General features: G+C 40.4%; 1 protein-coding gene across 4 annotated transcripts in view; it reads left to right on the top strand.

Moving 5' to 3' along the window:
* Positions 1 to 13,842, top strand: part of POPDC1 (popeye domain cAMP effector 1) — a 33,844-nt gene that overhangs the window by 12,466 nt on the left and 7,536 nt on the right. For all 4 annotated transcript variants that reach the window (XM_075498461.1, XM_075498463.1, XM_075498462.1 and 1 more), the window contains exons 4-7: positions 6,307 to 6,494; positions 7,398 to 7,506; positions 9,505 to 9,672; positions 13,444 to 13,585. In XM_075498461.1, coding sequence (XP_075354576.1) covers positions 6,307 to 6,494; positions 7,398 to 7,506; positions 9,505 to 9,672; positions 13,444 to 13,585 — 607 coding nt within the window. The remainder of the gene's footprint in view (positions 1 to 6,306; positions 6,495 to 7,397; positions 7,507 to 9,504; positions 9,673 to 13,443; positions 13,586 to 13,842) is intronic.

The following is a 13,842-nucleotide window of genomic DNA, read 5'->3' as shown; positions in this document are numbered from 1 at the left end:
TTTTTTAATACTCTGATCTGTGTGGTTCTTTGCATGACTCCCATCACTGTAGCTGATTGTGGCCTAGGATTTGTGCTTTACTTCAAGGTAATGTGTCTACCAGATTACAGTGAATGTAAAACTACTCATTTCACCTTTGTCCCTACTGTAGCTTTTTCTCTCTGTCCATGGCAAAATGTGGCATTGTTCCGTAGGGGAGGATGAGGAAAATTTCTCAAACTAAAAATAAAGCATTGGAAAGATCTAATAAAAATTCTGTCTTGGACAGTGACAGTACTTACAGTTGTGTTAATGAATGACAGATAATAAGTAGCTGAAGTCAGCTGCCTTTAAAGTAAGTTTCCTGAATATGTATGCTAACTCTTTGCATCCCACCATGATCAAAATAGGGTCTTCCACCAAGTCCATGAACAACAAAAGTGATGTGGTTGAACTGCAAGTTTCATCTTTCGTGTTTGGTCATGTGAAACCTCTCTGGTACATATATCATAGTTATTTAACCCTGATCTTTGTAGATGTGCACACTCTTCTTTCAGAATATGTTTTTGTGGTGGTAAAGCTTACAGCACTTAGTTCAGATCACTGCCTGCAGCTCCCTGCTCCAGGTCTTGAATGGAACGAGGGAGCTTGCAGGAACAGTCTTCCATGTGAAGGCTTCCAGATGCTCCTTCTGGTGAGACTGGAGTTACTACTGGAAGAGCTGCCTGAAACCAAATGTCAGTTTTATTGACTCTAAAAATGAACGACTACATCTTGACAGTCTCTATAATTTTGGGTAGAGAACAAAGTAAAATCATGAAACCACCACCACAGATGCCTTTACTGAATCTCTCTTTTTTTTTTGCATCTTCTGCAATATTGAACTGCTTTCTAAAGACAGAACTGTGTGGGAAATGGAAACAGTGACATGTAGGAGTAATACCAAATACTTTTAACTGGGAAGTGCTCTACACAGGCATTGACTGTTTTCTGAGGTAGTCTCAGTCACATTCTGATACTTGTCCTGAAATACTACATCATTCAGGACATGGGTGCTTCCAGAAATGAAAGGCCTCTGAGAGGAAGCATGTAATATTTGAGTCTAACAACTAAAAGCGTTGTTGAAAAGTACAAATAATTATTTGTGGTCTCTACTTCTGCAACAGTAGCTTTGCCTTATGAAATAGGAATTGGAATCATCCTGTCTCGCTCCATCCATCTCCAAGCTAAACATCTAGTTTAAGCAGGTTGTCCAGTGTGATTCAACCCACCCACCCAATATCTGTTTAAGATGTGATAGTGACATCCCTCTCCACTGGCTAGAGAACGAGCCTGCACAACCATTATAAACTACTAACTTAGCTTTATGTAGTCATAGTTAGGTGAGATGCTCTTCATTGCTGTGAGGAAAAAAATTCAAGTTGCTTCATGCTCATCTAAACCGTAACACAGCGGAGAACTGGAGTCTGGCTTTCAGCTTGTATTACTACCGCTGCAGCTCTGGTCTGGGAAGTGTGGGTACTCTGTTTCTCTGAAGACTGGGCTCTAAATACCTAGTAAATTATGTGAATTTAAACAATAGTTGAAATCATGTAGAATCAGGGTAATATCCCAAACAATATATTCATCTCTTTGTTACAGACTGATCAGCAAGCTTACTTGAAATGCTGCCTAGTAGTCACGCATGTCTTTTTAGCTGTCTTACACGTTCTCTTTATTATGAACTTGAAGGCAGTTTTTAAGTGCTTTTCCTATAGAAAGCTAGAGAATGCAAAAAAAAAAAAATTCTCAGGAACTAATTTTGAATGAGATTTTCTGTCTGCAAATTTGTATTGCCCATCTCAAAATCAATTTTATTTAGTCATCCTCACAAATGACGTTTTTAAGGAAAGAAAGGAATGGAAGAATAATTACGAGTTATAAATTATTCATTTTGTAATATGACTGTGTTCAGTTGAGCATATTTTATTAAATGGAGCATGCAAAACAGCAGTGAATTTCTCTTCTGACCAGAAGATGTTTTTTCTGTGGTTTTCACTCCTTGGAGCTTTACAGATTTGGCTTTTTTAGTCTGAGTGGAAGCTGAAAGAGTCTTAATTGGTACGTCTACAGAGCTCTGACTCGGAGCTCTGGCAGCATCCCAGAATATTTCAACCACTGCTGAACAAAACATTACACCTACCCGTATGGCTCATTTGGAATATGACCCACAGGCATGACTGGAGAAGCAGTCGGCTGGGCTTGTGAAGGGTGAAGAGTCTGTTACGAGGGAGGCCATCTAAAATGTATCTATGGTGTCCAAGCTCATCAGTCTTTAAGAAAGCGGTTATGCCTGCTTTCCCTTTTAAGTGTTGGTTATATCTGCTTTCCCTTTTAAGTATTGTACGTTAGAGGAAGATTGTGAAACCTGAATTATGTGCTAGTTAAGGATTGCATTAGCACTCCAGGGCCAAATCCTGTCCTCACGTCTGTATGTGTTGTTTTGAATTCAGGAGTCTTGGGAGCTACTTGTATGTTCATCTGAAAAAGGAATTTATCTTTCCTTGAGTTGCAGGGGTCATGTATAGAAAGAGGTGCAAATTAAATTGGTACGGCTGTTAAAAATGAGGGAGAACCTGTCGGCAAAACAAATTGTCATCCAACTTCACACTTATATGGAACATATTTTGAAATCAAACAGTTCAGGGCAATCCTTGACGCAATTTCTCTTGCTAGTTTAAATTTAATCTCTTGTTTTGTTTAAATTTGACCTTTGTTTTGTCCATGTAGATGTCCTCTGAGGTGTTAAAGACTGTGGCATAAGGAACATATAGGAAATTCAAAACTTCTGTTTCATATAAATGTAGTCATTGGTGGAAGATGTAATTAGTAATTGATTCAGTGTGAAACCAGTGTAACTTGAGGCCGACATATATATAGACTAGACATATGTAAGTCTATGAGCCCTGATGGCATGCACGCACGAATGCTGAGGGACCTGGCTGATGTCACTGTGAGGCCACTCTTGATAATCTTTGAACAATCATGGTGACGGAGAAGTGCCTGAGGACTGGAGGAAAGCAGATGCCACTGCTTTCTTCAAAAAGGACAAGAAGTAGGAGCCAGGGAACTGCAGGCTAGTCAGCCTCACCTTGATCCCTGGGAAGGTAATGGAATAGCTAATCCTGGAAACCATTTCCAGGCATGTGAAGGACAAGAAGGTGATTGGAAGCAGTCAGGATGGATTCACCAAGGGGAAGTCATGTTTAACCGACCTGATAATGTTCTACAATGAAATGATTGGCTGGGTAGATGAGAGGAGAGCGGTGGATATTTTCTACAGTAACGTTAGTAAGGCTTTCAACACTGTCTTCCATGAGCTCCTCATAGAGAAACTTGAAGTATGGGCTGAATGAGGAGACAGTGAGATGGATTGAAAACTGGCTGAACGGCTGGGCTGAGGGTGGTAGTCGGGGGTATGAAGTCTTTTTGGAGATGTGCACACTAAACTAGTGTATGGTGTGTACACTAGTGGTGTAACCTAGGGGTCAATACTGGGCCCAGTCCTGTTTGATATCTTCATTAATGGTCTGGATGATGGGGCAGAGTGTACCCTGATGACACAAAACTGGGAGGAGTGGCTGAGAGGCCAGAAGGTTGGGGGGGGCAACCGGAGAGGCATTGACAGGCTGGAGAAATGGGCCAACAGGAACCTCGTGAAGTTCAACAAGAAGTGCAAAGTCCTGCACCTGGGGAGGAACAACTCCATGCACCAATGTATGCTGAGGGCCAGCCAGCTGGAAAAAATCTTTGCAGAAAAGGACCCGGGGGTCCTGGTGGACACCAGGTTGAACATGAGCCAGTAATAGGCCCTTGCAGCAAAGAGGGGCAACAGTATCCTGGGCTGCATTTAGGAAGAGCATTGCCAGCGGGTCAAGGTGGGGGTGATCCTTCCCCTCTACTCAGCACTGATGAGACTCGTCTGGCATGCTGGGTCCAGTTCTGGGCTCCTTAGTACAACAGAGACATGGACATACAGGAGAGAGCCCAACGAAGGGCCACAAAGATGATTAAGGGACTGGAGCATCTCTCATAGGAGGAAAGGCAGAGAGAGCTGGGACTGTTGAGCCTAGAGAAGAGAAGGCTCAGGGGATCTTATCAATGTATATAAATACTGGAAGGGAGAGTGCAAAGAAGGCAGAGCCAGGCTCTTTTCAGTGGTGCCCAGTGACAGGACCAGAGGCAATGGGCACAAAGTGAAGCACAGGAGGCTCCGTCTGAACATCAGGAAATGCTTTTTTTGCTGTGGGGGTGACTCAGCACTGGCACAGGTTGCCCAGAGAGGTTGTGGAGTCTCCATCCTTGGAGATACTAAAAAAACATCTGGACATGGTTCTGGGCAACGTTGCTCTAGGTTAGTCTGCTTGATTAGGGATTTTGGACGAGATGACCTGAGGTCCCTTCTAACCTCAACCGTTCTGCGATTCTGTGACTATTGTTAATCTGAACATTTATAATCTGAACATTGTATAAACTGAACATTTATATTCTAGCCCTCCTCCTCTCGTTTCCGATAGCATTTCTGGGGCAGAGATTAATTCATAGGAGGGAGACATGTAACGAAATGTTGACAGAGTAATGAAATAGGAAGATCCATTTAAATCTTTTGAGGAGGCAGTAATTCACATTTGATTGAAGCTTATGTATGGACAGATCAAAAAATCAAACTGAATGCTTTAATACAGTTGTGGGTGGTAAATGTACACAGATACTGTACTCAAAGTTGACAATAAGTTCAGCTGTGTATAAGGAAAAGGAAGTTCTCAGGAGCGCTCTCAGGAGAATTTTTTACATTAAGCCCTTGGAAACAGGTATTGGTGTGTGTTTCACATGGAGGCTGCATAAAGATCGTCATGGTTTATGAACTTGCTTTCACTTTTCATGGTTTGAGGCTGTCTGGGTAAAAAGTGAAGTCTGCAGGTTTGGGATATCCTTTTGTTGGGATGTGGGATGGATCGCATCGGAGATTGAGGCTGTGTGAAATACTCCAAACATGGTTCCGTAAATCTAGAAAGTTTCTGCCTCAGCTCAATTTGTTCTATATGTAACTAAATTTGGAATGTAACAAGGAAACTTTCTCAATTTTCCCAAAACTTTTCATTATGCTTGATTTACTATTTCACACACATACGTAATTCTACCGAAAACAGCTCAGGGAGGATTTTTGATGTGGAATGCATACATCTCATAGGGGCTAAAGACTAATATTTTCACCCTAAAATGCTCTCCTGGGCTGGGAATAGTGACAGTTTGAAGTCCTCATGGGCCTCAGACAGCCTGGGGCCTTCCGTGGTCATTCTGGATTCCCCACCTCCTCCAGCCACAAGGTGACCAGAAGTTTCTTGATTCCCACTGTTGGCTACCATCAGCTGAAAAGTGACTCCTGGACTCCTGTGCTGCCGCCTTCTCTCCTCCCCTGTTTTTTATATTGAAATACAAAAAAATCTAGAAAGTTGTGTAAACTTGGAATATTCTCGTTTGTTGGAAGCGGTGACTCCTTTTCTTCTTTTTCTGCCTTTTTTCTTGGTTGCTTTTCCTTATATTTTATCTTTTCATTACCTGATGCTTATTTGTTCTAGTTTGTTTTCCTCCCAGCAAATATGCAGGCTTTGTTCAGGCTGCCTCTGCTTTCAGGGAGGCTGGGACACTGTCTCATTCCCTGCTACCTTCATTCAGGAAGGACTTCCAGCCTTGGGATTTCAGCCAACTTCCTTTCCCTCATTGCCACTGCCTGAGTTTGGGTGGGCTCCTAGATGTGGGATGTTCAGCTGGCAATGTTTTTTTTTTCCTCCCTCCTCACATGTGGCTTCAATATGATGGGTTTGTTTTTCAAGACTCATAGTACTGCTTTTCTACTACAAGTAAGCCAAGAAGCTCAGGGATGAAAGGGGCTCCCAAGAGAGCCTGAGAGATGGCCAGAACGAGGTGTGCATATGGTGTGAAAAATGCAGGCAACCTCATTTTTCTCCTGTGTAAGTCTGGCCCAAGTCCTTTTCGCTGTTACATCAACAGAAGTCTCAGAAGACTCCTTGTGTCTGATTTAATGTGCCACTTGGATGGAATAGCATCCTAAAGCACCAGTGTGCCAGCCTGGCTAATTTTAGATAAGGTTGTGGTCACCCTCTCATCGGCAGTGTTTGTGGGTAAATGTCACACATTTACCACTTCTTTCCTTGCCTAAACATAACAAAGATGTTCCTCAAACGTAGCAACTAAAGCATGTGCGCACTTACCCTTTTTTAACTAATGCCTCTGTGTTTATTGATGTCTTTTGTTTTTGCATTCTAGATCAAGATAGAGAAGGAGCTTAGCAGCCTCTACAAGAGAATGTTTGAACCTCTCCATGTGCCTCCAGAGCTCTTCCAAAGACTAACGGGACAGTTCTGCAACATTCAGAGTTTAAAGACAGGTCAAGCCTATGCTGCAGAAGATAAAACATCAGTTGATGATCGGCTAAGCATCCTGCTGAAGGGGAAGTAGGTTCTGTAAAACTTGGGGACACTCTTATGCTTTGTGTGATGGTTGAATAGATTAGAAAGTTGTTGGGGTTTTTGTTAGCTTTTTAAATGTTATGGTTTGTAGCATGTTATGGTCTATAGCCAAATAGTCTATAGCCATAGACTATTTTGTGACACAGTTTTCAAATGACAGTGATGTCTCTTAGTGGAAGCATATTATGCCTCCGCTTGTGTGCGCAGCTGCAGGGACTTTAATGGGAATTAGATTTGTATAAGACCAAAGGCAGGTGTCTTCCAGAACAAGCAAGAGATTTGTTTGAGTCTTCGATATCTAAGTCGTCTTCCCAGTGCATTCTCAGGTTTTAAGGTTAAAAAATATTGTGCATGAGGGAACGAAAAAATATCGCTTCAGTAGACTTTAAAACAGGCCTATTGGAATTGATTCATTGCACATGTACATGCCAGCAGAGAGGGGCAGGTCCACTGCCCAGAGGCTGACAGGACCCAGGTGAGAAAGCGTAAAATAAATGCCCATGGCCAGGCTGTAATCTTGAAGCTCTTTCATCGTTTTTCTTTGAAGTCATTAACTGCTCATTACTGCAAAGCTAGTTATGTAAAGGAAGCCTGATTCTGGTCTGGCTGTATAGCATAACCCTACAGACCTTCTTCATTTTGAATAGCAATGTTCTGAGGATACACGCCATGTCTGGCCATTCGAATTGGCTGGCAGCCTGTTCTGCTTGCAATCGGTGGAGGTTCAGGCAGAAAATAGGTTAGCTCTGGGGCTGAAATTCCAGAAGATGAACATATTTTTGCCTGTTACCTGCTGCATTACCACTGTCAATAATCACATCCAAATTTAGATTAAATTAATCAACTTCCATGACTTTAAAATGTTGTTTCATACATTTTTATTTCCAGGATGAAGGTGTCTTATCGAGGGCATTTTCTGCATAATATTTACCCCTGTGCCTTTATAGATTCTCCCGAATTTCGATCAACACAGATGAACCGGGGGGAAAAATTCCAGGTACACTTTGGTTTAAATGTCACTGGGTATGAACTGATGAGATCATTAAAGAACAGAGTATAAATTTGATCAACAGTGAACTACTTGACTTGCATAATTTTGCTAGCTTTCTAGTACTGGTGTTTCGTGATGGACCATATCAGGAATAACTTTTAAAATGAAATGCTGCAACACAGTATTATGATGGTGTTTGCTGAGCAGTCTGGCTTTTGCTATTCTGTTCTCTTTTACTGTTTCCAAGTTTATTGTGTGTTAAGAGATTATTCAGGACAAATAATTTCAGAGACTGGAAAAAGAGATGATGTGAGCAGTCTCATCACTGGTTCAAAAACAGAAAAGGAAAAATAATTATAGTAATATTTGGTGTTACTAAAATGAAAGACTAAAAATTCAGGCACTAGTAGTTTGAAATTGGTATTTATCTAAATGTATTAATGCTTCTGTCATTTTGAAAGTTGTTAAAGCAACATAAGCTGAAAGAGATGACAGTATTTTGAATAAAAATACTCATACGGGCAACAATAAGGGTATATGTCTCCAGCAGTGTAGTTATGCTACTACATTAAAGGATATCTTATACTACAGCTTGTGGGAAAAAATACTGTTAGAGAAGGTTTTTTTCACATAGTACTGCAATGGCTATTTTGCTGCCTCCGACTTTTTGTTCTTTAACTGCGTATGTGTGGTAATGACCGGACTGTGGCTGACTGGGTACATCCACATGGATGCCCTGGCAGAAGGGGAAGGAGGGAGAGCGACGTAGACTCTAAAATCAGTGATTGATGTCATATGTTCCAGTCAAATACTAGGCTTAACGCCAAGGAGAGGGAGTTGTCCCGATGTATTCGTTTCGCAGCAGCGAGGTGTCCTGCAGCACGGCCGCCCTCTTGGCACAGCTGTTTCTCTCATAAGCGGCTGGATACGAATCGGTCCCTCTGAAGGCGAAAGGCTCATGCCTCAGCTTCTGCCTGCCTTAAAAATTGTTGTAATCTGGTGCGGTGTACATCCTTCACTCGTGAGTTCTGCTTGCTACTGCCATATAAACGCTCTCAGCGTTGCCATTGCAAGAGGACACGGATTCAATCTTAAGGACCCCATCTGCTGGCAACGCTGGCAAGTTCTTCCTCGGCCTGTGTGCTTGTATTCCAGACGGCGAAGTGAAAATCCATGGATACGTGACAGTTTCCCATTATTTCTTAGGCTTTATATACTTTTAATTTTTCTGGAGGTAACGTTAGCTTGTACTAGCAGAGAGCACCTGATTTCTTCGTAGATGACGGACTTCCCCTTGCAAAGTCCGTTCCCTTCCATCGGCCGGCGGCGCAGGTTTCGGTGTGCCATTGCCCTCTGCCGGCACAGGGGGACGAACCTGGCAGGTCCAGCCGCCCTGGAGAGGGTGCAAGCTCCTCTGTGACTATGGATAGCAGAATTACCAGTAACTCAGCCAACAGAGCCTTAGCTCAGCTGCTAGAAGGTGGTACTCCTGGGATCAGCAGGGCTGACAGTGAAGAGAGAAAGGCGAAACTTTTTTAAAAAAAACCAAAAACACTAAAAACTTTTTGATGGAGACCTTTGGATTATACCAGTTGTTCCTGTTTGGTGACAGCGACATAAAATAAAACCAAACAACGTGTAGGCCTATTGGGATGTGAGTAGTGTCATCACTGTAGGACCGACTTTGTATGTGAATCTCCTCTAACAGAAATGCTTTTACAGTTTGGAACCTATGAGAGGTTTTCCCCCATTATCTCCCCCCAGGTTTTCTGAAAAACAAACTGGCGATGCTTATCAGTTAAAAATATGAGGCTAATAAATATCTGAGATGTTTTACATTTGTAAATATCACGTTCTAAGGGATACCGAAAAGTTTTACGGCTTTAAGAGTTATTTTAACTGGAGGCACAAATAGAATGGTATCACTTACTTTAAAGCATGTTTAAATGTGCTAATTATAAAGCATTTTTAAAATGTGCTAATTCTAAGCATGTATTTTCTCAGGTCACCATTATCGCAGACGATAACTGCAAGTTCCTGTGCTGGTCCAGGGAAAGGCTGACTTACTTTCTGGAATCTGAACCATTTCTTTATGAGATCTTTAAGTATCTTATTGGCAAAGACATTACAAATAAACTCTATTCATTGAATGACCCAACCTTAAATGACAAGGTAAGCAACCGAAATTTCATTTGGGAATTTTCCTCCCACACACAAATGTATTGTTACTTCAATTTTAAATCCTCTTAAAGCACCTTTTTTTAACCTGCTGCTATCAGCTGCTGAATTCCCACTCATTGCCTTTTAGAGCCAAAGTATGAGTTAGTGCAGCATTTCTGTCAGAAGCAATATTGGTTAAAGTTAGCACGGTAATGTGCAAGAAAGGTGAATAACTGAGATTCAGGACTGATTGGCTAGCGCAAATATTTCTAGCCAACTAGTAGTCGTCATGGCTGGTAGCTAAAAAGGTGCTTCTCCCTGGATATCCTTTCTCATTAACAAATGGGTGCCTTTGTACAAAGAAGCTTCAGGGCTTTTTCTTAAAGAATTTGCTTGCTGGGGTCAAACAACTGGGTAGTACCAATTGCCAAGAAGAATAATTTTAACATGTGTTTGAGGGTTGCAAATACAAAAAAAAAAACCAACCTACAAAAGGAACATTAGGTTGATACAATGTAGTTAGTGGAAGGAGGCATGAAATACATATAAAATATAAATACATATAAATACATATAAAATACTCAGTGGTCTGAATATAACTCATTCTTCTTTGCATGTAGAGGGAATGTGTTGTAGGTGTCACAGTAAGTGGTTTGGGTGTAGTCCTGGGTGTATCGATTGTCTTGTTTTACTTTCACTTGTCTCCTTACTTAGTTACGTGCCTTTTCAAGATTTGGATGGTAACTCAGCTGCTGGTGGGGTTTTTTTATTATTTATGTAGTGGCTGTAGGGTTCTCATATATAATTTATTTGAAGAACTTTCACCATCATTTATGAAAAGCTTTATAATTTTATAATACAGTATTTTCATATTCTGTCTGTATTGATTTAACTCACACTAACTCAGAGCAAAAATCCTTCTCATCGGCTTGCCCATAAATATCTTATATATAGGTTAAATAGTTACTTCTGCAGAGTTGTGAATTTACTGGAAAATGATCCGAAAGGAATGACTGCCACTGCTACTTATACCGCAGACATCAGCAGGCTGAACTTGTAATGTCTTTATGGCCAGTTAGACATTGTAAGTTCTCCCAGTTTTGTCCTGGCTATAGAAAGAGAAAAGAAAGAATTGCTGGAGAAACAATTTAATAGCAATAAAGCACTGCTTATTCTGCCTCCTGGTCAATGAAATAGAGGATTACACTGTCTTGCAGTCAGATCCTCAGAACTATTTCGGATCACTGTTTTCATCTTACTAATGCAGTAAGACAAAAGTGATCTAGTGGGAATGTACCATCTATAAAATACATCTTATAAAGTGTGTGGTTAAAGCTTTCTTTTAAACAAAAAAGAATTACAGGAGGATGTTCTGTAATAAAACCCACATCTGCATGGACAGTAAGTCATGGCATCGGAAAGGAACATGTAGCGACGTGCCTCCTGTGTGTGCATTCAGGCTGCCTCTCCTGGGAGACTGCTGTTCTCCACACTCCTTCTCACCTTGCCTTTTTTTTTTTCTTTTTTCCCCTCTTTTTTCCTCTGTCTTCTTTTTTCTCTCCCCCCCACCCTGTTTTCCTTTTTCTCTTTTTTCTCTTTTCTATTCTCTATTTTATTTTCCTCTTTTCTTTTGTCTTTCGTTCCCTCATTTTCTTTTTTAACACATGCACGACAGCATTAGGGTGTCATGCCCAGTATACAGTCATCTGCAACGAACTTGTGCTGCTGACTTCTGGCACTGTAGAGCTTCAGCACTAGTATAAATATTTCTTGAAATGGAAGTATAATAAAATACTCATTGTAAGGTTGTAATTGATTGTTTTTAAGTGAATGGTCCTTATCATACCTTCTAAGTATTAAAAAAACCCACCAAACTTTTCCCCTCCTTTGACTTAACACCTGCACACTTTTATAAAAACAACAGCACAAGCATTTGTCATCAGTACCTTTGTTTTAGGCTTCCTTGCGAGAGTAGCGAGCTCCCCCAGCTTCTGCCTCCTCCCTTCTAATGCTCCTGTTGTGTTGCAGCCGCAGGTATTGCTGTCGTCGCATGGCAGTCCTGTTTGAAAGGTTTATTTTGGTTAGGGCTGTGTTGTATGTGCGCAGCCTGGAAAATCAAATGGGTGTCCAACCTGTTGGGCTAGGCGAGATCAAGGCTGAAAGGGACTTTCTATTTCTGTACTTAACCTGTCTGTATTTCCCACTGCATGGTTCAAGTATAGCTATACAATGTACAGATGAGTGAGTATGAGCAGAAAAGTTCCATTTAACTTTATTCCAGCTAATAGCAGTTTTGACATTTCTATTTGCCACTCTGTTTAATGCACTGAGTATATATTTCACTCGCCATCCTAAAATCATATACAGATATGTAAATCTGGCCTCACAATTTTATGTATATTTCTTAATTAAATGATATTTTCACTTTAACTTGAGTTTGTACCAAGTCTTTAGTGAAAATAGTCACTTGAATTTAAGATTATTGTTGCCATTTTATCACAGTAACTTTTGAAAAATGTGTGTTATAAAAATTAAGAGTGAGCATTTGGGAAATTTGTGGTATCTTTTTATTCTTCCTCAAATGAAAATCCTGTTGCACAAGCCCGTCCTACGTAACGTAGGACAAGAACTGTCTGTCGACTAAATTCTCCTTTATTTCCCCATTGCCAGCACCCTATGGGCATGTCACTTCTCACAGGCTTCGTTGTCAAATACACATATTATTGGTGTCTTTAATGCTTTTTAGCTGGTGACAATCTCAACAGAAAATTTTGTAGTAGACTTCTGTACGCAGGGGACATACAAGAGAGCAACTAAACCAAATCCAGTATAGATTATTCATAATCAAGATGGTACTAAGAAGATAAGAATATTAATTCATTGTATGTTGGAAAACAGAAAAGTATCCATGTATTTGTAAGGAACCCTGTGATTTTTTCCTACCTAAGGAGATTTTCACTACTGTTGGGACAACTGTCATTCCTCTCCACATGAAATAGGATGCTAATTCCTGACAAAGTTCAGTAAAGTGGAGTTACCCATTATGCTTTTGTCATTGATTACTACCTTTCACATACACCTAAAATAGCATTCTGACTTGCAGTAATACTTAACAAGGTACAGTGTATGGTTTCATATAAATATTATAGTACAAAGACTTCTCAGGAAGACTATTCAAAGCAAACGGACGCTCCTAAGACCATTTAACAGGCAGAGGATAATGTTCATATGATGCATTTAATCTGTCTTCAGTAAAATCAAGAGCCAAATGATCATCTACTAGGAAGGAATGACATTCACCATTTTCTAACATGATGAAATGAAAAGCCAGGAAAGTGAACAAGTTTCTGTTAAGACATAAATTGCTAAACTCTACATGTAGCATGCTGTTTTATTTAGCAAGGAGGACCAGGCTCATCATAAAGGCTGTATTTAATTGTAGAGCATCATACCTGAATAATGAATTACCAAATAATAAAAATCAACCTTTCTGTAAGAAAATTCATGCAAAGTCCAGTGCAAAACAGGATTAAAATTTAATAACTAACCTGCGGTTTCATGCTTGTCACTGTTCTAATTTCAATATATTACTGGCATCTTCTGTTTTCATTTAAATCAACTTACACTGCATAGAAACTTCTGCTCTAACCAGCTTCTTCATTCATGAATAGTCGTAGCTGAGACCAGAGCATCTACTACATAGGAAATAGTTATTTTCCATTTTTATTTTAATTTACTTGATACCTTTTTAAAAATAATAATTTTTACTTTTTTTTGTCTTAGGCTTCAAAAAAGATTGATCGACAGCCTAGTCTTTGCTCACAGCTCTCTGTGATGCAGATGAGAAACAGTATGGCCAGCACCAGTGACAGTGAGGATGGCTTGCAGATGTTTCTTCGTGGGACTTCCTCTGCATCCTCTCTTCGTGAGTGCTCAAAATAGTTGATGCCAGTTTTGAACACAGCTTGGTTGATCATTAGAGATGATTGTAGAACTCCTGTTGTCTTCAGTGGGAGCAGACTGTAGCTTTTTGGATGCTGCTGTGCATCAACTAAGCGGAGGGACCTAACTGTAGGAAATTCATAAGATGCATAAGGCCTTGTATGCTAACTGAAGCTACCTCATGTAGATGCTGGCAAAAAACCCAGCATGTATTGTAATAATTTTTGGCATAATGTGAAT

Source organism: Mycteria americana, chromosome 3, assembly GCF_035582795.1.
Source record: "Mycteria americana isolate JAX WOST 10 ecotype Jacksonville Zoo and Gardens chromosome 3, USCA_MyAme_1.0, whole genome shotgun sequence".
In the NCBI taxonomy this organism is placed as follows: domain Eukaryota; kingdom Metazoa; phylum Chordata; class Aves; order Ciconiiformes; family Ciconiidae; genus Mycteria; species Mycteria americana.
The sequence above is the reverse complement of the archived record's forward strand: the minus strand, read 5'-3'. Positions and strand labels throughout refer to the sequence as shown.